This window comes from Typopeltis vanoorti, chromosome 5 (genome assembly GCF_054136105.1).
Source record: "Typopeltis vanoorti isolate ZY-2024b chromosome 5, IOZ_Tvanoo_1.0, whole genome shotgun sequence".
NCBI classification, from domain to species: domain Eukaryota; kingdom Metazoa; phylum Arthropoda; class Arachnida; order Uropygi; family Thelyphonidae; genus Typopeltis; species Typopeltis vanoorti.
The window spans coordinates 166,629,863-166,652,776 of NC_143553.1; the positions used below are offsets into that span (position 1 = coordinate 166,629,863).

General features: G+C 35.8%; 1 protein-coding gene across 2 annotated transcripts in view; it reads right to left on the reverse strand.

The window, feature by feature from the left end:
• The window catches only part of OstDelta (oligosaccharide transferase delta subunit), a 196,836-nt gene that overhangs the window by 44,621 nt on the left and 129,301 nt on the right, over positions 1-22,914 (reverse strand). For both annotated transcript variants that reach the window (XM_090392911.1, XM_090392912.1), the window contains exons 10-12: positions 20,578-20,695; positions 17,692-17,783; positions 9,621-9,825 (exon numbers count right to left, since the gene is read on the reverse strand). In XM_090392911.1, coding sequence (XP_090249037.1) covers positions 9,621-9,825; positions 17,692-17,783; positions 20,578-20,695 — 415 coding nt within the window. The remainder of the gene's footprint in view (positions 1-9,620; positions 9,826-17,691; positions 17,784-20,577; positions 20,696-22,914) is intronic.

The following is a 22,914-nucleotide window of genomic DNA, read 5'->3' on the forward strand; positions in this document are numbered from 1 at the left end:
TTTTTTAAAAAAGATTTTTCCTTAAATTATTTCAGTAACTCTCAGTGTAATAAAACTTGTCAGGATCAACAAGAACAGTTTGTTACTTCTATAGGTTACTATAATGAACTCTTTATAGCATAACACTGTACCTATGTTGCCTTGCTCAGTATGTTTCAGTAGAATGCGATGAACGAGTTTATTATAATAGTGTTTGCTATAGTAAGGGTTAGCTGTAAGCTTAATCTACTTATGCATGGCTTCATCTAGTGGGAGGCACTATAACAGATGCCTCAGCAGTTGTTGAAAGAGGTGAAAGTTCAGCTCCAACATCAAGTGAAGAACAAGGATTTAAATTAATAGGCACAGGTGGTTCTTTAGCATCAAGTGTTCAAACTCACTGATGGATTAGCCAGTCTATAGAAAGTTTTCTGATGACAGTCTGGGGCACTTGCAGTGGAAACAGCATTTATTAGCCGAGTCAATATACTTATAAGCAGCTACTATTTAACCAATAGAAATCCATTAAATATTAGTATTCACATCAAAGAGGATTGTGGTCATTTTTCTTCTTTTTTTTTTTACTCATTCATCATTTTTGTAAGTGAAACCAGAATATTTACAATGCCAGATTACAAAAAGTGCCATTTGAAAAATACCTATGGGTGTATAAAATGGCTGGGCAGTAATTTAAAAAAGACGAGCCAACCAACAAAATGAGTTAATTGCTTCATTAGATTTGTGGTAGGTTCATTTTTTTAATTGCTGTCATGCCATAATTTTATACACCTGTCGGTATTTTTTAAAAGTCAGTGTAGAATTAGGACAGCATCAGGTTCAACTAACATCTACAGTGATGACCTGATAAAAATGTCTTTTCCCCTTTCAACTGATTATTCAGGTTAGGAACTGATCTCTTTGCTGTATGCAGATGATGTATTCCTAAAGTCTCCAAGATTCTCTCTATCTAAACAGAATAAGATCTCAAATTTGACATGAAGATCAGCATTAAAAGATCAAACTATGAAAACAGACAAAAACATGGAAAACTTCAACTATTCTGAATAGATAGTCCACAGAATAAATATTTCAGCTATTTAGGCACAATTTTTTATGAAGATTATATATGGAAATAGAAAACAGAATAAGCAAACTGGTGTGGTGGGTAGCCAGCTAATTTCTCTTATTCCTATATGGAATAAAAGAAATTAGACAAAACACTAATGCCTCCAGTATATCAGACAGTGTTTTCAAACCAATAATGTTCATTTTACGCTTATATTCAGTGGTATTAAGAAGGGTATTGCTACAGTCGTTCTTAATACCACTGAATATAAGCGTAAAATGAAATTATCCTCCGCGATCGCGCTACCTACATCCCGCTAGAACACGACCCCACAAAAACACAAGTTAAGAAACTAAAAATTTTACTCAAAAAAGTATCGTCCTGGCCCACAGATATCACGAAAAAACTTAAACCTTTCCGCTCCCGTCCCCTCCCGAATATACGGTTTACCAAAAATCCACAAACCCAATTCCCCACTCAGGCCTATAGTAGATGCTACCAATGCACCTTGCTATAGACTATCTAAACAGCTGGCCAACTCTCTGATCCCCCTCACCGGAAGGTCCCCTTCCTATATAAAAAACTCGATCCACTTTAAAGCCCTCACAGAAAATTTAACCTTGAATAATACAGAGATATTGGTAAGCTTTGATATCTCCTCTTTGTTTACCAATATTCCCTTAACTGACACTTTATCTCTCTTAGAAAACGTTTTTCCCTCTGACATCTTAGATCTCTTTTCCTTTGCCATCAACTCTGGGTATTTCTCTTGGAAGAACAAAATCTACAAGCAGATAGCAGGAACCGCCATGGGTTCCCCCCCTTGCCAATTTCTATATGGAAGATTTCGAAAAATGAGCCATAGACTCAGCCCCACTCAAACCTTCTATCTGGCTAAGATATGTAGATGATGTGTTCTCTATTTGGCCTCATGGCCCAGACACGTTAGACTCCTTCCTCAGTCATCTCAATAGTCTACATCCAAGAATCCAGTTCACTATGGAAAAGGAAAAGAACAATTGTTTACCCTTCCTAGACACCTTAGTCACACGCCTGCCTAATGATACACTTACCTTCACCGTATACAGAAAACCCACACACACAGGCAGATACATTCACAAACTCTCCCACCACCACCCCTCTCAACAATATGGCATTATTAAAACTCTTACCAAGAGAGCCCACAATCTTTGTTCCAGTGGAACCGCCCTCACTAATGAGCTTAACCACATACACAGCACTTTCCTCTCCAATGGCTACAGCGAACACAGTATCAAAAAAATAATCAGTTCCTCCCCCATTCCCCTTCCTTCTCGTCAACAAGAATTTAAAAATGCCATCACCATACCCTACATCCGTGGCACATCTGAAAAAATAGCCAAGATACTAAAACAGTACAATCTACACACAGCATATAAGCCCCACCGCAAACTGGCTACCCTTATCCGTTCTACGAAAGATCAGCTCCCTCCTCTCTCTCTGCCTGGAGTTTACAAAGTACCCTGTTCCTGTAAGCTGGCGTACTTTGGACAGACAGGCAGATCAGCATCCATCCGTCTAGAGGAACACAAGTCTTACATCTTCAAACACAACTATGGCCATTCAGGCTTGGCTGCCATGTTTTGGACACCACCCACAGAGTATCATGGAAGAAAACCACCATGCTCCACCACAGGAAATTCAAGAAAGAGAGACTTTTCTTAGAAGCAGCAGCAGCTCTCAAAAACCAACCAAATCTCAATAAATATGGTTGCATTAAGCTTCCGAAGATTTGGGAAACACTCATCACCAGAGTTCCCACCTTACATTCCAGGCCACCTACTACTGCCCTTAGAGGGCGCTCTACCTAGATAGGACTTTAGTGTCACCCACGTGGTTGGGCTTAGTATTGTTTGTTATTTGTGCATATGTTACATTAATTGTTTTTGTAATCCCCATAGATGTCCTAGTGACTAGGACGAAATATAGGAAGTATTAAATTCTATTTTAATTCTTTTTGAGTGTTGTAAAAAATCCATTAAGCCTCCAACATGATGTCCTCACAGCACTTAAGCCTCTACACACGTATGGATATTGACCAGATTGCATGTCAGTCATATGAATCATCTTTACTAAAGCCTGTGGGAGATGGAGAAGAGGAAAATGGAATATATTCATGCAGAAAAGGGGCTAAAAGAAATTTTCACATTGGATCTTGAAATGTGAATACTTTACTTCAAACTGGAAGATTGGAGATTGTAAAGATGGAGATGCTAAGATTGAAAATAGATGTTCTGGGAATGGCTGAGGTGAGATGGAAAGGAAAAGTAGATTTTAGAACAGAGGATGGAATCAGAATAATTTATTCAGGAAGGGAAGAGCAACATCAAGCAGGTGTTGATATAATATTGAATAAATGAGCAGCAGGATGTGTGGAAGGCTACTGGAAAATCTCAGGTAGAGTTTTGGCAGTAAAGATGAAAGCAAAACCAAGAAATATTTTATGGTCACTGATGAGACCTCAATAAAGGTCGAAACCAGTCTGGATAGTGACCTTCCACCATAATGTGTAACATCATACACTTTCCATAATGTAAAACACATCTCCTAGGAGATGTTTTACATTATGGGAAATACTAAGAATAGTGATCAGAACTTTACCCACCTTTGCTATGAGTTGTCCTAGTATTGAACCATGTCTTTTAGCTTACGCTACAATCCACTGAAACTTTTATGGTTTGCTATATTCGGCTGAAACACTTTGATTTCTATCTTTGAGTTTTTTTATTCAACTTTGAAATAATGTGGGATTTAATATCCTCTCATGAAAGGCTTTTCATGGAATCAGCTTCAACCCTAAGAAACAAACCAAACCTCAACAAATTTGGCTGCATGAGACTGCCTCAAATTTGGGAAACCTGCATCAGAAGACCTTCAGCCCAATCGCCCAAGAATACCAACATTTCCCACTACGGGGCACCATCAGGACTTTAGGAGAAATAATAGCTTTCTGCTTCTTCCTCATTTACTATTTGTTGTGCCTGCGTGCACGTGTCTTGTTCATCAGTTTCTTGAAAATGCTAATGTGACGTTGCCGAAATATTGAAGTATATTAAAATTTATTTTATTGTATATCTTAGTTGACGTTGTAATTTCCTTAAATTACTTAGTAAAAAATGCATAACCAACGTCTAAGCCTTTCCACGAGAAATATCCCCTTAATTTAAATAATTTTACATCACTGAAGTGAAGCATATTGGCTCTAAATAATTTATTGGTGCACCTTCTTGACAACTTGAATAGCAAAGTATATAAGTTCTCTTTGTTATAATCTCGGTATTATCTAGGTCTACCTACTCACTGATGAGACCTCAATAAAGGTTGAAACCAGTCTTGGTAGTGACCTTCCACCATAATGTATAACATCATACATCTCCTAGGAGATGTGTTTTACATTATGGGAAATACTAAGAATAGTGATCAGAACTTTACCCACATTTGCTATGAGTTGCCCTAGTACTGAACCATGTCTTTTAGCTTATGCTACAATCCACTGAAACTTTTATTGTTTGCTATATTCGGCATGAAGCTCTTTGATTTCTATCTTTGAGTTTCTTATTCGGCTTTGAAATAATGTGGGATTTAATATTCCCTTAATTTAAATAATTTTACATAGCTGAAGTGAAGCCTGTTGGCTTTTATTTAAGTAATATGAATTTAATTCCTTCATAATACCTCAAAAGTTCACTCTGGCTTTCTTCCATATGAAAAAACTGTGATAGAAAGTGGTTCTATTTAATACTATTATATTATATTTAAAATTTAATTAAAGTGGTTATGTTCAATTATATATAATTATCTAGGTCTACCTACTCACTGATGAGACCTCAATAAAGGTTGAAACCAGTCTTGGTAGTGACCTTCCACCATAATGTACATCTCCTAGGAGATGTGTTTTACTTTCTATTTGAATTTTTCTATCAGTCCCCATTCATTTCTTCTCCATATTCAAATTTTGCCATGACCTTTTTCCATCCTGTATTATTTCTGCCAATCTTTGCATTCCAGTCTCTTCTAATGATGAGTACATCCTGCTTCAGCACCTCATCAATTTCTAGTTGTAGATCTCTAAACTCTCTCGATCTGCACGTTCTGCAGTGGGCCCATATATTTGAATGGTACTGATATTAGATGGTTGAGCATTGAATCTTGCAACCATTATGCTTTCACTAACTGGATTGCAGGGACGAATTCTCCATGCTTGTTACGCAAGCTCATTAATTAAGAAAGAATTAACAAATTTATTAACAAATAAATTTGTTAATAAATGCATGCATTTATAAGCATTCCATTTAGGCGTTTATTTTTGTAGATAGAAGATGTCTTAAGCTTGAACGGGCAATAATTGAGCGTTGCATTGTCTATCAAAGGCCAGTGTTTGCTCATCTGGTCAAAGCTACCTTGGCTTGCTCAGTTGTCGGAGCTTCCAGGTCCTCGCTAGGGAGCGGAAATGGCTATGTGCGCGCATGTAATCACGGATAGCCATTTTCGCTCCCTTCACGTAGTCTTAAACACAGGCAATACACATTCAAAGTAGCTCTAGCCAGTGAGCTTCAGCCAGCCTTGCATGTTGCTCGGGAAAATTAAGTTACAACCAACTTTTTATGACGATATTATTGACCAGTTCATAAAGAAGAACTGTAGGGTACAATTTGTATTCAAGTAGCTAAATTGAAAAAGATAGAACATCATTTGTAAAATAAATGTTGTATTTGTATGATTAAATGTACATAAAATTCTAAAATATATAGTTTTAAATGGTCAATAATTCATTATTCTGCTAATCAGACTTCAATCACACCTCTCACTCTCTGAATGATAACAAGAGTAAGCGTGAATTTCAAGACCAGCATTCGCACCTGCTGGATTGTGTCCTATCATCGTCTGAAAATTATTTAACAGGAAACCTGTGTCTGCTTCATGCTTACTTTGATTTCCTGACCAGAGAATTCTTCCACCATTTGTTTCTCCTGACAGTGTCCATCTCATTTCTGAAATATCCAAGATGTCACATCTGCATTTCTTCATTTCTTTTAGCAACTACAATTTTCCAGTTGCCCATAGTGTTCGAACATTCCATCCTTTACAGGCTTGAGTTTCTTTGTCTTTGTTTTCAGTAGTTGATTTTCCTATCCAATCCTGATTGCTTACTTATTTGACAAATCCTCAATCTTCCTTGAAGAGCTTGGGAGAGATGTAAGAATAAGATGATATACATCATCTACCAATAATAGTCTGGATACTTTAGCAATTTGCAACTGATATTGGCAGGCAAACACTAATATCGAGAGGCATTCCACCAATGTGTGGCAGACATCAAGTGGAATTCATCTCCATTCCTCCATCAAAGCAGCACTGAGCGACAGATCCAGGATGTACTGCTCTGGACCTCAATCGCTGCTCCAATTAATCTCACAGCTGCAGCTTTGTGGCATCAGACAGTGTTGTCCTGATGTAACATGGGTCCGTTCCATAAAAACTCCACAGTCCAAGCAGCACCTGATTATCCAGAATATCAAGGTACTGAGCTGCCAGTGGTCCCACTGCAAACCAGCTGAAATGTACCTCACACCATTACTCCACCACCACCAAACTTTACGGTGGGTACAACATGCTGTGGTAAGCATTCAACAGGCTGCCTCCACAGCCACACCCTGCCATCAAGACTGGAAACAGGTGAATCTTGATTCATCATGACAGAGTACCATTTTCTACTGATATATATCAGTGGCATTGCATTCCCATTCCGGTTGGTTGTGCTGTTGTGTGGCTTATGCAACCACGCTACAAAATTCACATCAATTTCACTGCATTTTTATTGATGTATGAAAATTTTAAGATTGCATAGGGCATCAGTGCTCATTAATGATCCAATGCAATTAATTATAGGATAACTTTGAATGCTTTATCATTTAATTGTAACCAATCAGCATAGAGTGGGGGAACAATGTGTTTGTTTTAAGATATATTGGAAAGCAATAATAAAGGAGAATGCTATATTTGGTTGATATCTTTGAATCAGACAAAGGTGTAAATATGTAAACCATCATTAATAAGTCATGTGAGAATGGAAAATGTAAAACCAAGAATAAGTCATCATCATCAAATTCCCGACAGGTACCCTTAAGGGGGTGTACAGGATATGATACTACTACATGAAAAATTTACATCATTACTGACTTCCTACAATTTTTCTCCAAATCGGTCTGTTACTTGTCAAAACTCCAACATTATCAGATCTTATATTTCTATCATCTAAGGCACTTTGTATCGTATCAATCCACTTATATCTTGGTCTTCTGTCTCTGTACTAAGAGCACAAACTGGCTTATTTGCCAGGAACTTTTGATATGCTTTCTTCTTTTCCTTCACTGTCTCTTTAACTTCCTGTGTCCACCATGGAGTTCTAATATTTTCTATCCTTGCAGACAACCTTCCCACATGCCTCTCTGGCTGAATCAATCAGGGTTTTCGTCAAGGCTTGCCACTGAATCTCCAAGGTTTGGTTCCTGTTCTCAAACTCTTTCATTTTCTTTTCAATAATCTTTCTGTATTTTAGTCTACAGTTCACATCTGAGAGCTGCTCAACTTTTAATTGCTTTAAAACTTTCTTACATGTCATTCTTTTCAATATGAAATTCAATTTTATCCTGCTCAAGTCTAAATAGTGATCACTTCCAATTTCAAATCCTCTGTACACTCTGGTGTCCTGCGCCAGGGAGAAAACATCACTATCAACAATAACATAGTCAATGAGACTTTTTCTTATTCCTAGCCTCTTCTCTGCATGTGAATTTGTGCACATTTTTATGTTGGATCACATTGTTAGTAATAATCAGTCCATGTCCTGAGCAGAAATCCAACAGATATTTGCCATTATTATTAGCTTTGCTCTTTTCTCCAAATTTTCCCAAAATATTTTTGTATGTCTGACAATCATTTCCTACTCTGCTATTTAGATCCCCAACTTTTCCTTTTTCATTGTGTCAGTTGCTTTTTCTAAAGCATCAAAAAATTTCTCCACTTCTCCCTTAGTAAAACCTTCTGTGGGACCATAGGCACAAATAAGTCTCATTGTCCAATTCCCCATTCTGATATTTGCCCACATCACTCTACATAAGACTGCCTGCCATTCAAGAAGATTAGCGTTGTATTTTATGTTGAATACTATGGCTACTCCTTCTTTTCCTTGATTGTCGCTGTCTGAATATAACATTTTGTATTTATTTCTCAGAAAGATATCACTAGTTTTTGTCTTTTTAGTTTCAGTCACCCCTATTATGTTGATCTGGTACTTATCTAATTCTTCAGCTAGCTCAATTTCTTTGCCCATTCAGGCTTCTTATGTTGATAGTATCGATCTTTAGCTCTGGTGATATTGAGTTGGTGTGTGCTTTCAGATTTGTTCCAGTAGCTGACTTTTCACTGTTAACATTGACTGGGTGATTCATTTGGGTGTGGCAGGGATACATGTAGCAGTAAATCATGCATATAACACACAACAAAAAAATTTGTTGTGTGTTATATGCATTTCTCTGGTTTATGTGTATCTTGTTTCATTTTCTAAGAATTTTCTTTTGCTTTTACTGAAACTCAGTATAAATTTTACACAATAATAGGATACATATATCTGATTATTATCAGAATTATCCATTTTTGGGAAGCATACATTCATTAGCTATTTTTCATTTTTAAGTGTCAACAACTCTTTGGTCTTATCGATAATAGATATCTCACATATGCTAGTATTTTGTTGTAGATCATCAACTTCTTATAATACAAAAAGGTATTCATTTTTATTCAGAAAAAGATATTTTCACTATGTCTGTTATTTCTGAAAACTAGAATAAAAACGTCCCTATACCGTTAAAAAACTTTACAACTTCAACAGATGCTATACTGCACAAGCAAGAAAAACAAGATGCTTTGTTTTTCTTGCATTACTAAATACAGTAATGGCCTGCCTGAAACGACACACTTAATGGAAAAACGTTGAAAGTTTGATTTTCACTTGGTTAGAATATAATATTATATTCTAACCTAAATCTCACTTAAGTAGATTTAACTTAAATCTACTCTAAATCCAGAATAATTTATTAAAAAGGTTGGCAACTCCTATAGTTAGAGATGACCTTGCTAATGCTTCTGGCTGGTATCTCCACTTGGGCCTGGATCCCACTGAAGAGACCTCAATAAAGGTCGAAACTAGTCTGGGTAGTGACCCTTCCCTTAATGCATAACATTAGACATATCCACAAGGAGATGGGTTTAGCATTATGGGAGATACTGAGATAAGAGTGATGTTAGCTTTCTCCACCATTGCAAGGAGTTGCCCTGGTGTTGTACCACCTTACCCATCCTGAAGATACTTTCAGGCGCAAACTTTGTTTGCTCACACTTGGATATAGGATTAAACTAAATTTATTATATTATTATTATTATATTAATGGAAAAACGTTCCGCTCCCACAGTTTTAGTTTTAGAGGTAGTCACTAACCTCTGATAGGAGATGGCACTCAAAGAAGTATATACTTACCACATCAAACTTGTACACATCACTATTATCTGGCTCTGCAACAAAGACAATTGCATTTTTGTTGTCTTGACTAGAAAACTGGACAAATGTTTGATGTGCAATCATAATGTTGCCAGCAATTTTATCCTTTAAGAGAAACTTCATCAGCACTTTTTGGTGGTAATCGGCTTCTAATACATGGCCCAGTTCTTTTCCAAATTCAACTCTAATGAGATATTAACATATTCAAATTAAGATACAGTTTAACTATCAGTGATATCTACTAAATATAAATGTCTGTCTACAATATATATATATATTTAAATATATGCATAAAAGCAGAGCTCGAGAAATACCACTTAAATCTACTATCCGCACACAAAACAAGTTATAGGTGACAGTGACAAAAAGTATTGCATAGTTTATACATGTATAATTATACAGAAATATGCCTCATGAATTTATGAACATTTATACATAATTATACAGAAATATGCTTTACTTTTGTGGTTTAAAATGTACACCATAACATAGCCCATTGCAACTCGGTTGTAATGTTTGAGTCTGGGGTTTCATTTATTGTTCATAATGAGGAGTGAATTCATATAAATTATCCATCAACGATATTTTAACAGGAAAGACAAATAACAAAATGTGTATGTTCTGCGAAGAATGACTAAATCAAAAATTAATAATTTCACCTTGATAATTAAAATTTCAATGTCAGGCCTAAATATTAGTACAATCTTGCAAGTATACAAGACTATGTGGAGTTGACCTTATTTTCTAGCATCTGATAAGAGCAAGACAAGATAATTCTGTCTAAGTATCTAATATTCAGATGCCATTTTTCAAATCAAATCTTGGAATGAATTTTAAAAATTTAAGTTTGTTCAAGAATAAATATTATATGGATGTGACACGTCAGATACATCACACTCATGACAGTACCGAACACATCAATGATTAGGGTATATGACAAATTATGCAAAACCTGACTTGCCACACAATCAATTTATCCATACAAGGCACTAATTATTTCAATGATATGTCCTAATAAGTCAACAGGAGTTCTGCAAAATATTATTGATGCTATTCCATGATTGGAGTTTTTTTAATTAATTTCAAATATATTCCATTTTGCAGTCTCCAGCTACTCACCAATTAGCAAAATTACTGACCACAGATGAACATATTTGTTGAGCATATCAAATTGTAGCTTAATTTATCATCATTGATGATAAATTAAGCTAAATAAATAAATTAAAATAGTTGAGAAAGCATCAGAATATAACAAAGATCTGTATTTAAGTGTTGTCGATCTGGAAAAGGCATGACAAGGTGCAAAGAGAGAAGCTATTCAATATGCTACAGTTATATGGTGCAATGGGGCATTGTATCAAGCAATACTTAGTCTTTAATTGAGTCAGCAGTTAGAATTGAAGGATGTACAGGAAGATGATTTAATGTTAAATCTGGTGTGAGACAGGGATGTACATTATTCCCTCTGTTATTCATTATCTATATGGATCACATTATGAAGGAAAGTGGTATTAAACATGATATCAGAATTGGAGATGTCAGCTCTTCACTTTATGCGGACGATGTTATACTTCTAAATACATCTGCTACAAGTTTGCAAGAGTCCCTAACTAAATTTAATAACTTTTGTAATAGATATTATATGAAGGTGAGCTTTAAAAAGACAAAGACAATGAAAATAGGCAGAATTGTTGAAAATGTCAACTGTGTTGTGAACGGGGAACCTGTGGAACAAGTAAAACATTTCAGCTACTTAGGCATAATTTTTAGTCATCATCATCATCAAATTCCTGCCATGTACCCTCAAGGGGTGTACAGGATATGACAGTACTACATGAAAAAATTACATCATTGCTAACTTCCTATCTACAATTTTCCTCCAAATCAGTCTGTTACTTGTCAAGACTCCAACATTATCAGATCTTATATTTCTATCGTCTAAGGAACTTTGTACCGTATCAATCCACCTATATCTTTGTCTTCCTCTGGGTCGTTTTCCTGCCAACCTGGCAGAGAACGCTTGTTTTGCTAATCTTTCCTCTCCCATTCTATTTAAGTGACCATACCACCTGAGATTAGCTCTGCTAACGCATTCCTGGATGCTGACAACGTCAAGTTCTTTCCTAATATCCTCATTTTTAATATGATGTTGCCATTGATGCCATCTGTTCATGCATCTAATCTTTCTCAGGACTCTCATATCTGCAGTCTCTAGTCTTTGGTCAAGTGTTTTACTTCTGACCCAGCTCTCAGATCCATAAGTTAAAACTGGTTTGAACACTGTCTTGTATACAGCTAATTTAGTGTTCCGACTAATTTCTCTCTTATTCCATATGAATTTATTCAATTGACTTCCCACCATACCAGCTTTGCTGATTCTGTTGTCTATTTCTATATTTAATTTACCATCTTCACTAAAAATTGTGCCTAAGTAACTGAAATGTTTTACTTGTTCCACAGGTTCTCCATTCACAACACAGTTGACATTTTCAATGATTCTGCCTATTTTCATTGTCTTTGTCTTTTTATTCCTGACCTTCATACCATATCTATTACAACAGCAATTGAATTTAGTCAGAGAATCTTGCAGACTTGTAGCGGATTTATTTAGAAGTATAACATGATCCGCATAAAGCAAAGAGCTGACATTAACATCTCCAATTTTGATATCAGGTTTAATACCACTTTCCTTCATAATGTGATCCATATAGATAATGAATAACAGAGGGGATAATGTACATCCTTGTCTCACACCAGATTTAACATTAAACCATCTTCCTGTACTTCCTTCAATTCTAACTGCTGACTTACAACTCAAATAAAGACTAAGTATTGCTTGATATAATGCCCCATTGACACCATATAACTGCAGCGTATTGAATAGATTCTCTCTTGGCACCTTGTCATATGCCTTTTCCAAATCGACAAAACTTAAATACAGATCTTTGTTATATTCCCATGCTTTCTCGACTATTTGTTGTAAAGTGAAGATCTGATCCTGACAGCCTCTATTTGGCCTGAATCCAGCTTGTTCTTCACCAAGCTTTTCTTCCACAATTCTTCTCAACCGTTTCTCAAGTATACTTGCTTAGATCTTGCCAGGAACACTCAGTAGAGAAATACCTCTGTAATTCTCACATTCAGTTTTATTGCCCTTTTTACATATGGGTTCTATGAGAGCTCTACTCGAATCATCGGGAATTCGTCCCTCTGTCCAGGCTATCTGAACTATGCAGTGCAGCCACTGTAAAACTTTATACCACCATACTTCAGCATTTCTGGTCGAATATCATCTACTCCTGCTGCCTTTCCACATTTCAAGCATTTGATGGCTTTTTCTACTTCAAGTATGGATATGTATTCCTGACTGCATGCCTGGTCAGTGTTTTTTTATCACTATGCTGTCATCACTGCTTGTTCATTTAGCAGTTTTTCAAAGTAATTACTCCATACTTCAAGGATATCTTTTTCTACCGTTTTCATGTCACCTTTATCATCTCTAACTCCTTTTACAGCACTCTTTCCTCCATTCCTAAGCTTCTTCAACAACCTCCAAAATATTTTGCCACCTTCTTGATATTTATTTTCTATATTCTTGCCAAAGTCCTCCCATGACTTTTGTTTAGCTAGTTTTACACACTGTTTAGCTTTCTTACATTTGTCTCTGTATTCTGTAAGAGTAAAAGCTGACTTATTTGCCAGGAACTTTTGATATGCTTTCTTCTTTTCCTTCACTGTCTCTTTAACTTCCTGTGTCCACCAGGGAGTTCTGATTTTTTTATCCTTGCACACAACCTCACCACATGCCTCTCTGGCAGAATCAATCAATGTTTTCTTCAGAGTTTGCCACTGAATCTCCAAGGTTTGATTCCTGTTCTCAAACTCTTTCATTTTCTTTTCAATAATCTTTCTGTATTTTAGTCTACAGTTCACATCTGAGAGCTGCTCAACTTTTATTTGCTTTAAAACTTTCTTACATGTCATTCTTTTCAATATGAAATTCAATTTTATCCTGCTCAAGACTAAATAGTGATCACTTCCAATTTCAAATCCTCTGTACACTCTGGTGTCCTGCAACAGTAGGAAAACATCACTATCAACAATAACATAGCCAATGAGACTTTTCTTATTCCTAGCCTCTTCTCTCCATGTGAATTTGTGCACATTTTTATGTTGGAACATGGTGTTAGTAATAACCAGTCCATGTCCTGAGCAGAAATCCAACAGATATTTGCCATTATTATTAGCTTTGCTCTTTTCTCCAAATTTTCCCAAAATATTTTTGTATGTCTCACAATCATTTCCTACTCTGCTATTTATATCCCCAACAACAACCAACTTTTCCTTTTTCATTGTGTCAGTTGCTTTTTCTAAAGCGTCAAAAAATTCCTCCACTTCTACCTTAGTAGAACCTTCTGTGGGACCATAGGCACAAATAAGTCTCACTGTCCAGTTCCCCATTCTCATATTTGCCCACATTACTCTACTTGAGACTGACTGCCATTCAAGAAGATTAGCCTCGTATTTTGTGTTGAATACTATGGCTACTCCTTCTTTTCCTTGATTGTCATTTCCTGAATATAACATTTTGTATTTATTGCTCAGAACGATCTCACCAGTTTTTGTCTGTTTTGTTTCAGTCACCTTATGTAGATCTGGTACTTATCTAATTCCTCAGCTAGCTCCATTTCTTTGCCATTCAGGCTTCTTATGTTGATAGTACCGATCTTTAACTCAGGTGATGTTGAGTTGGGGTTTGTTTTCAGATTTGTTCCAGTAGCTGACTTTTCGCTGTTCGCCCTGGTTCCCTGGCGGGGGGGGGGGGGGGGGGGGGGGATTGATGGTACAACGTGACAATTTTTAGTTAAGATGGTAAATTAAATATGGAAATAGACAACAGAATCAACAAAGCTGGTATGGTAGGAAGTCAATTGAATAAATTCATATGGAATAAGAGAGAAATTAGTCGGAACACTAAATCAGCTGTATACAAGACAGTGTTCAAACCAGTTTTAACTTATGGATCTGAGAGCTAGGTCAGAAATAAAACACTTGACCAAAGACTAGTGACCGCAGATATTAGAGTTCTGAGAAAGATTAGAAGTGTGAACAGATGAACAATGGCAATATCATATTGAAATTGAGGATATTAGGAAAGAACTCGACATTGTCAGCATCCAGGAATGTGTTAGCAGAGCTAATCTCAGGTGGTATGGTCACTTAAGCAGAATGGGCAAGGAAAGATTCTCAAAACATTGGCAGGATAACGACCCAGACGAAGACCAAGATATAGGTGGACTGATACGGTACAATGTGCCTTAGACGATAGAAATATAAGATCTGATAATGATAATATTGGAGTCTTGACAAGTGACAGACTGATTTGGAGGAAAATTGTAGATAGGAAGTTAGTAATGATGTAAATTTTTCATGTAGTACTATCATATCCTGTACACTCCTTGAGGGTACATGTCAGGAATTTGTTGATGATAAAATAAAAGTAGATTTATATGAAAAAAAGGTTAAAATCAGACGTTATGCTCATAAGACAATGTTATATTAAAGCATAGATGTGGGAAATGGCCTAGAAATAAAACATGCTGATCACAAAATGGAGACTATTTGGAATTAATGTAAAGTCATATTAAAAAAGGAACTTGATAATATTAGCATTTCGGAAGATACAGAGCCAAAGTGGTATGACAAACAAAACAGGAGAAAATGTAAGAATGTTAGGAAAAGATAACTCCAACGCAGATAGAAATAATCCCAGCCTGGTTGGCCGAGTGGTCAGCATATCTGCTCTGCAACCAAATGGCTGCATGTTCGAATCCACCATGGGCGTGGATATTTGTGATTGTCTGTGAAAATACAAGTGGTGATAGTGGGCAGTAGATGCGGCTCGTAGTAGTTGGTGGATTGAGTGGTGGAGTCAGATGTAGAATAGGCACCCTCCCTCGATGATTCACTGCACCCCTGAAGGTGTCATGTAATAATAATAATTGATGCAACTTGGAATGCTTTCAGAAGATCAAAATGGAAGAGCCAATCAAATCAGATTTATGACAATCTGATTTGGCAAAAGGCTTGTGCTGAAAGAAGTTATTAAAATCACAATTTTGTGTATAGTATGCAATGATGTTCAGCACACAAGCTGCATCAATTATTAGTTTTACATCATATTATACAGCCCATCTCAGCTTTCTAGACTGAGAATGGACTATATAAAAATATCATTATATACCGGGTGAGTATAAAATAATGTCAAGTGTTCAGAGCCCTCTAGCGAGCAATGTATTGGACGAAACACACCAATATTCAGTAGATGTACACAGTGGAACACGGGGATTCGATTTAAAGGGGGAAAAAATAGTACCAAAAGCCGCCAACAGGGGAAATTTTGGCGCTGCCAAATTAATTTTAGTAGGTGTAACTAATGAATGACTAAATGGCAACTGAAAGACAGCACATATCAATTTCATGATGGTTATCGTTAATTACAAATGAGGTTCAATATGACCACCATTCTGATGTTCCAGGAACTGCATACAGTGCACAACATTTTCCACAGTGGCTTGCAACATATTGGGATTGATTTGTCTCACATATAACGTTATTCGATCTCTCAAAGTTAGAATATCGGGTACATGTCCTTGATACACAATGCTTTTAAGAAATCCCCACAGTCAAAAGTCACAAGGATTGAGATCAGGAGATCTCGGTGGCCATGGCATGGGAAATGCACGACTAATGATTCTTCTGTCAGAGAAATGTTGTTGCAAAACACGCTGTACCTGAAGTCCGATGTGGGGTGGTGCACCATCCTGCATGAAGATGGCCGAATCGAGACATCTTTGCTGCAGTTGTGGAATCACAAAGTTCTGTAGCATATTGGCATACCTGTTAGCATTGACGGAACAAGTCACCGGTCCATTTTGGCGATTTTCTTCGTAAGTATTGATCGATGATAAAAAATGCCATAAATGCACACCACACTGTGACTTTGGGGGAGTGGATAGGCATCTGCAGACACACGTGCAGATTAGTTGCAGCCCAAATGCGACCTGAAGATGTGTCTGTGATAGAAATGAAATACAAAAAGCATTGAACTGTTGGTTAATTCATTCCTTTTACTACTTTCATTCCATTAACATGAATTGGAGAACTCCACTCTTAGAATGTGAAAAACAGATCGCCGTTCAAATAAAAGTGCACTTCGTCACTCTATAAAATCTGCCACGGCCATGCATCATCCACTTCCATGCGTGCTAAGCATCTTAAAGATAAGTCGATTCGTGTGGTTGCATCACCAGGGCATAATTCTTGAACATGACTGAATTCATAGGGGTAAAACTTCAACATCTGATGTAGGATTTTCCACATCGTTGTGTATGCGATATCCGTTTGCCGGGATATTGCTTGTGCACTGCTGGTACCATGCACATTCATCATCTCCTGTTCCACAATAGCAGTTGCAACTTGTTCGACTTGTTGGTGATTGATTGGTTTGCATCCCCTGCCTACCTGCACTGCTAGAGTTCCAGTAGTTTCAGATCGCCGAATCAGTTTTCTTAAGTTTGTTACGCTAATCAGTCCTTTTCGTAAATTTTTCATACGCCGAAAATCACAAAGACAAGCACTGCCATTATTTTTCCGCTGATAAGAGTTTGACTAACAAAGCACGCTCACGTAAGGTAAGAGGCATCGAAAAGCAGTTCGTCTACGAATGATAAGAAATCTCACAGGCTTTCCTTTTATTGCATGATCGCTCACAAGAAACGCGATAATGCAAATTAATGCATTTTACTCAGTACACAGTGCCAAAATTTGCCATTGGCGACTTTTGGTACTTTTTTTTCGTAATCAAATCCCCATGTTTCACTGTGTACGTCTACCGAATATTGGTGTGTTTCGTTCAGTACATTACTCGCTAGAGGGCACTGAACACTTGACGTTATTTTATAATCACCCGGTATATACATCCCTTATGAAATAAGTACTATTCACGCTTAAATAATCTAGTATACAGATGAAAACAATTAACTCTTACTTTAAAGTTTTAGCTGCAGTAGCTTGATCTCTATCAACTATTCCTACTTCTACTCCTTCAACCCCGACTTCGGTCATTACTTTCACATCAATCTGAAACATACATAAATAACATTTATTGTTCTTGATGCAAAAAGGAGCTATATGTAAAATGAATTGTGTCATTGATTTTGAGGAAGAATTCTTTGAAGAGGTGATGCTTAATTTTCAACTACAATAATATCTAATAAATCCATTCTCCAAGTTATAATTAATACTACTGTAAAATTTTTTATAAGTTCAAAAAGTACTTGTATAACAAAATAACGCACTTAAAATCTGAAAAGTTAACGGGTGAGAAATGCAACAAAACTATTTTTTAATAACTTCTCATTATAAGAAGTTACTTATTTAAAATACTGTTGATGGCCCATGATTCATTTTAAATAAACCTTCATAGATCAAGTTGTACAGTTTATATCTAGTCTCCACAAAGAAACTTATATGCATCAACCTGCCACCAATCAATGACTCAACAAACATAAATAAGACAAATAATTAAGCATTGTAAAAAAAAGTTTATCAAACAAAACTTTGTGAACAAATAAATGACTGAATATACATGGGCGCTCTTCAAGTGAATGCAGTGAGAATGTCTAAAAATCACCATAAATCAGATGAAAACATTGAAAATGAGAATGTCAGGGAAAATACAAGACTGGATTACAGCCCAAGCAACAGTAAACAAATGTAGACCTAGATAAAAATCTTCTTTTATGAATGTAGTATAAATAAAAGCTAAATATAATGGCTAACTTTAAACAGCACAACTTGTATCATCACTGATTAATTTCTTAGAACTGTATAGCTTACCCTCAAATACTCAATCATAAAATAAATGAACCAAACTTTCAGGCACATGGTGTACATCTTCAATTCTTCATTTGCTAGTTAAAGCACAATTAAATAGTACTTTGTCTTCATCTGAAAATGCCTTAAAGGTGCCCCCCACCTCCAGTCACAAAGACTCTTTTCAAACCAGGGACAGTTTCCATCTTTTTCAAATCAACTACGCTATGAGTCTTATCAAGTCATTATGATGAGGAATGGAATATTTCCTATTCAACATATAAAATATCCTTTCATTAACTAAGAGCATCATATTCCCACTTTTCTGCCTATGAAGCACCCTCTGCAACCCACAAACCCTCAATCTATCCTTATAGGGAGCATTGTCCACATACAGTTCCCATCTTGACTGGATCCTCTCCACTTCATCCCAAAAGAAATCCAGGTGACCAAATTTGTTCATAGCAATCCAAATATGGTTACATCAAAGCCTTATAAAGAGGAATAACAACATCATTATCTTAGCTTGCTAGTATGTTCTTTTCAGAAACAAAATAATCATGAGCTAACCTGGCTCTACTCTTGAACTTCAATTCCTGACCACCAGCACCCCTTTCCCAAATCACTAGCTGAAATTTCCTAAGTACGGTTCTATTACTGTAAGAAAATTATCAGTATTAATCTCAAAACTAAATTTTTGTGCAATAAACTGACACCCATCTTTTGCCCATACTGTCACCCTATTTTAATCATCCTGCAAGCTCTTTACATCACCTTGATATAATGTTGTCACCCAATTTTCAATCAACATACAACTGAATTTTTCCATTCAAATAATTTCTTGTATCATTTCATGTATAAATTAAATAGCAGTGGTCCAGCCATACAGCTACTCACTACTTTCTTAATCTCAAAACTACATTTTTGTGCAATAAAATGACACCCATCTTTTGTCCATACTGTCAGCCTATTTTAATCATCCTGCAAGCACTTTACATCACCTTGATATAATGTTGTCACCCAATTTTCTATCAGCATACAACTGAATTTTTCCATTCATATAATTTCTTGTATCATTTCATGTATAAATTAAACAGCAGTGGTCCAGCCATACAGCTACTCACTACTTTCTCCTAGATTCTGTGCTACCACATACAAATCTTTGGTATCTATTCATCAGCCATCACCAGCTGATGACTGATCATACCCACCACATTCGTTCCAATTAGTGTAAAATGGTTTCCAGTGGTATCATATCAATGCCTTTGCAAAATCCAGCAGAATCACTGCGCAGCTATTCCCATTACCCAATTTAATTGTCACTATTTTAAAAAGTGAAGTAAATTATTAAGACATGACCTACCTTTGACAAAGTCATGTTCCCAAAAGAGTATCATCTTATATGGAATATCATCATCCATATAATATTGATATCATCCATATCATCAATATTATATGGAATTTCATATTTGTTAACTAAAAATATACACAAACCATCTAACACCGGTTATCCAAAGGAAGCAAGCAGCATCTCACCCTAGCTTTTGGAAACTGTTAGGTAGCTGCGATGTTGGGAAAAAACTGCCTCCATTTCAAGATACTCATGAAGTCACCTGTTTTAATATACGATACCCACAAATGTTAATACCTCCACTGCATATCCACATCAGAATGCATATGTTGCATCCTTGGCAGTTAGAGAAAATGTTTAATATTTTAAATTATATGCTAAGGTTAGTGTTACTACTATGAAACCACCAATTTTTCTAAATTGACATTAAACATGGATATGTTGTGCTGAAATAGTTTCCATTTAAGGAGACAACTTATTGGGTCAAACCAAACATAATTTGTATTTCTATGAATTTACCAAAAAACTGCACAGACTATGATAGTTATGGTGTGTATGTGTGTGTGGGGAAGGGTTAATGTACAGTATACTGTTATGTTTGTATCAGGCATTTTATTTATCTGAAATATTATCAACTCCTTATATAATTAGCAACTTGTTAGTAATATGAGAAACTCAGCACGGATTTTCAAATCAGAAAATAAGTACCTGGGCTCCAGTATTGCCAACAAGCCTGGAATCTGCTTTGGCAGGAAGAGCATTCACAGAGATTTTATAAAATCCTCGAAGAGGTTTGTTTTCCAAGAAATTTAAAGAATACAGAGAACTAAAGTGGGAGGGAAAAAAAGATATGATGATTACATATAATTCCTCATAAGGATATTTCTTACATGTCTATTATGACATAACAGAAATGTAATATTTCATACATTCCTAATGTATTCCATCAAAGGCTGAAAATTTATATAAAGGGTATATTAAATTAGCAATGCACTGCAGTTTAATCACTTACTGCATTAACACTGAATTACTGTATTGAATTAAAACAAAGATCACCATTCACTTTAATAAACAAAAAAAACTCTTACTAACTCAATAAGAAACTTGCATACTCAAAATTAAGTGCCAGCAGATGATTGAAAAAAGGTGCTTTACATATTATTTCAAGTTTTTTTGTGGGACATTTAAATCTCAACAAATTCTTCCAATTTTTTTTTTAAAATGTCTCTAAAAATATATTCAAGTAAACTGTTTCCATGAACTTGGTGCACAAATGATGCAAACAGTTAAAAAATGAGAAGTTTTAATATGTTGATCGCAGCAGAAGAAACTCAGTCTGGTGACACTTCACTTGAAAATTCAAAATCTCTTCCTCCCCTCCTCTTTTTTCTAATATGTATTTGACTAATACAAACATTTTTTATACATACTATTCCAAACATGCTCTGCAGAATTTTTTTCAATACCAATTATGTTGAAAAACAATTTAACTGCGAGTATGCTACTTTTTTTTTTTTTTTTTTTTTTTTTTTTTTTTTTAAACACCTTATTCAATGTGGTGGGGAAGAACCTCTGAACTTTGGGTTTTCAGATTTTAGTTGCATTCAAAAACATTCGTGCAAAATCCCACAAAACATTTTCAGTCACTCAGACCAGTGACCACGGCTGATATTTAGATCCACATTAGCAGAAACAGCAAGTGTGAAAGCTGGAGGTTTTTTTTCCACTTTTTATTCATGAGGATGCACTACTATGGTGTATGCAGTCTACAAACAGCAAATTATACTCATTCTCAGATGAAAATTCATGAAAAATTAAAATACGAGGTAACAATTTTACACCATTCTTTCTTGCTATGATGTAAAAATATTGGCTAATATTGATAAAATTTAACAAGTTCTTCATAGTTTGCACTTCATTGGTAACAAATAGGAGAGTAACAAAAAGTCATTAAGTATACAAAAGCAGAACAAATGAATTGGAAGTCAATGTTTTTTTCAGTATTCATCAGTAGGTAAGTGCACAATTGAGGACAGAAACAATACATGTATTAGATGCAACATACATTTTATAGCTGTTTTCAGCGGACTAAAATGACTGTGCTTAAGGGCTTCAGGCATTCGCATTTTCAAAATCTCAATGCCACAATGTCACTGAAGTTGAGATGCAATTTGCCATTTGCCAAAATCGATCAGGCTATTAACAAGAGGAGTAATGCTCCTGCATGACATGAGACCAATACAGGTATGGGAACCATGGAGAAAATTCAAGAAAGAACTTCAGTGGAACTACCACCTTACAATGACCTCATGTAATTTTGCCTGTTTGGACTGCTGAAAAAGTACCTTGATGGCAAACTTTTTGCTGATGATCAGGCGTTTGAAAATGAGGTGCAGAGTTCAATAGAACAATAGGCAAAATTCTATGCTGCTTGTTTTGAAGGACTGATAAAATGAAAGGGAAAGTGTATAAATATTGAAGAGCATTATGCAGAGATATTTCACTTGTTTTATTTTTTATAGCCATCTAGTAATTTACTGGCTCTCTTGTAGCTACAAAGAAATCACATTGCATGTCCATTTAAGGTTTGAGTGTGCTGTTGTGTCACTTATGCAACCTGCACTACAATTTGACTGTATGACTGCATTTTTATTCATGTATAAAAGTTTTAAGAGTGCATAGCACATCAGAACATCTTAATTGGTTCAATCTAATTGTAAGAAAACTATGAATACTTTAAATTATCAACTAATATAATTTTAAATATGGAAAGCATAAAGATCAAATAAAATATAGCTATGCTTCACATGCACCATTTATATGAGGAGCACAAAGGGGTTTACACTCATGGTGAAATAACAATCACTGGCAAATACTAGAGTAACAGATGGTGAGCTATAAGGGGCTCGTGCAAGCCCTTTGTTAAATTTTTCTCAAATTTGCAAGCCCTTTGTTCTTTACTTTTTATTTAAAAAAAAAACAATTTTTTGAAATATATTAAGCCACAAACTTGTTTGGTAATCTAACAAAAATTAGTCTATTTGG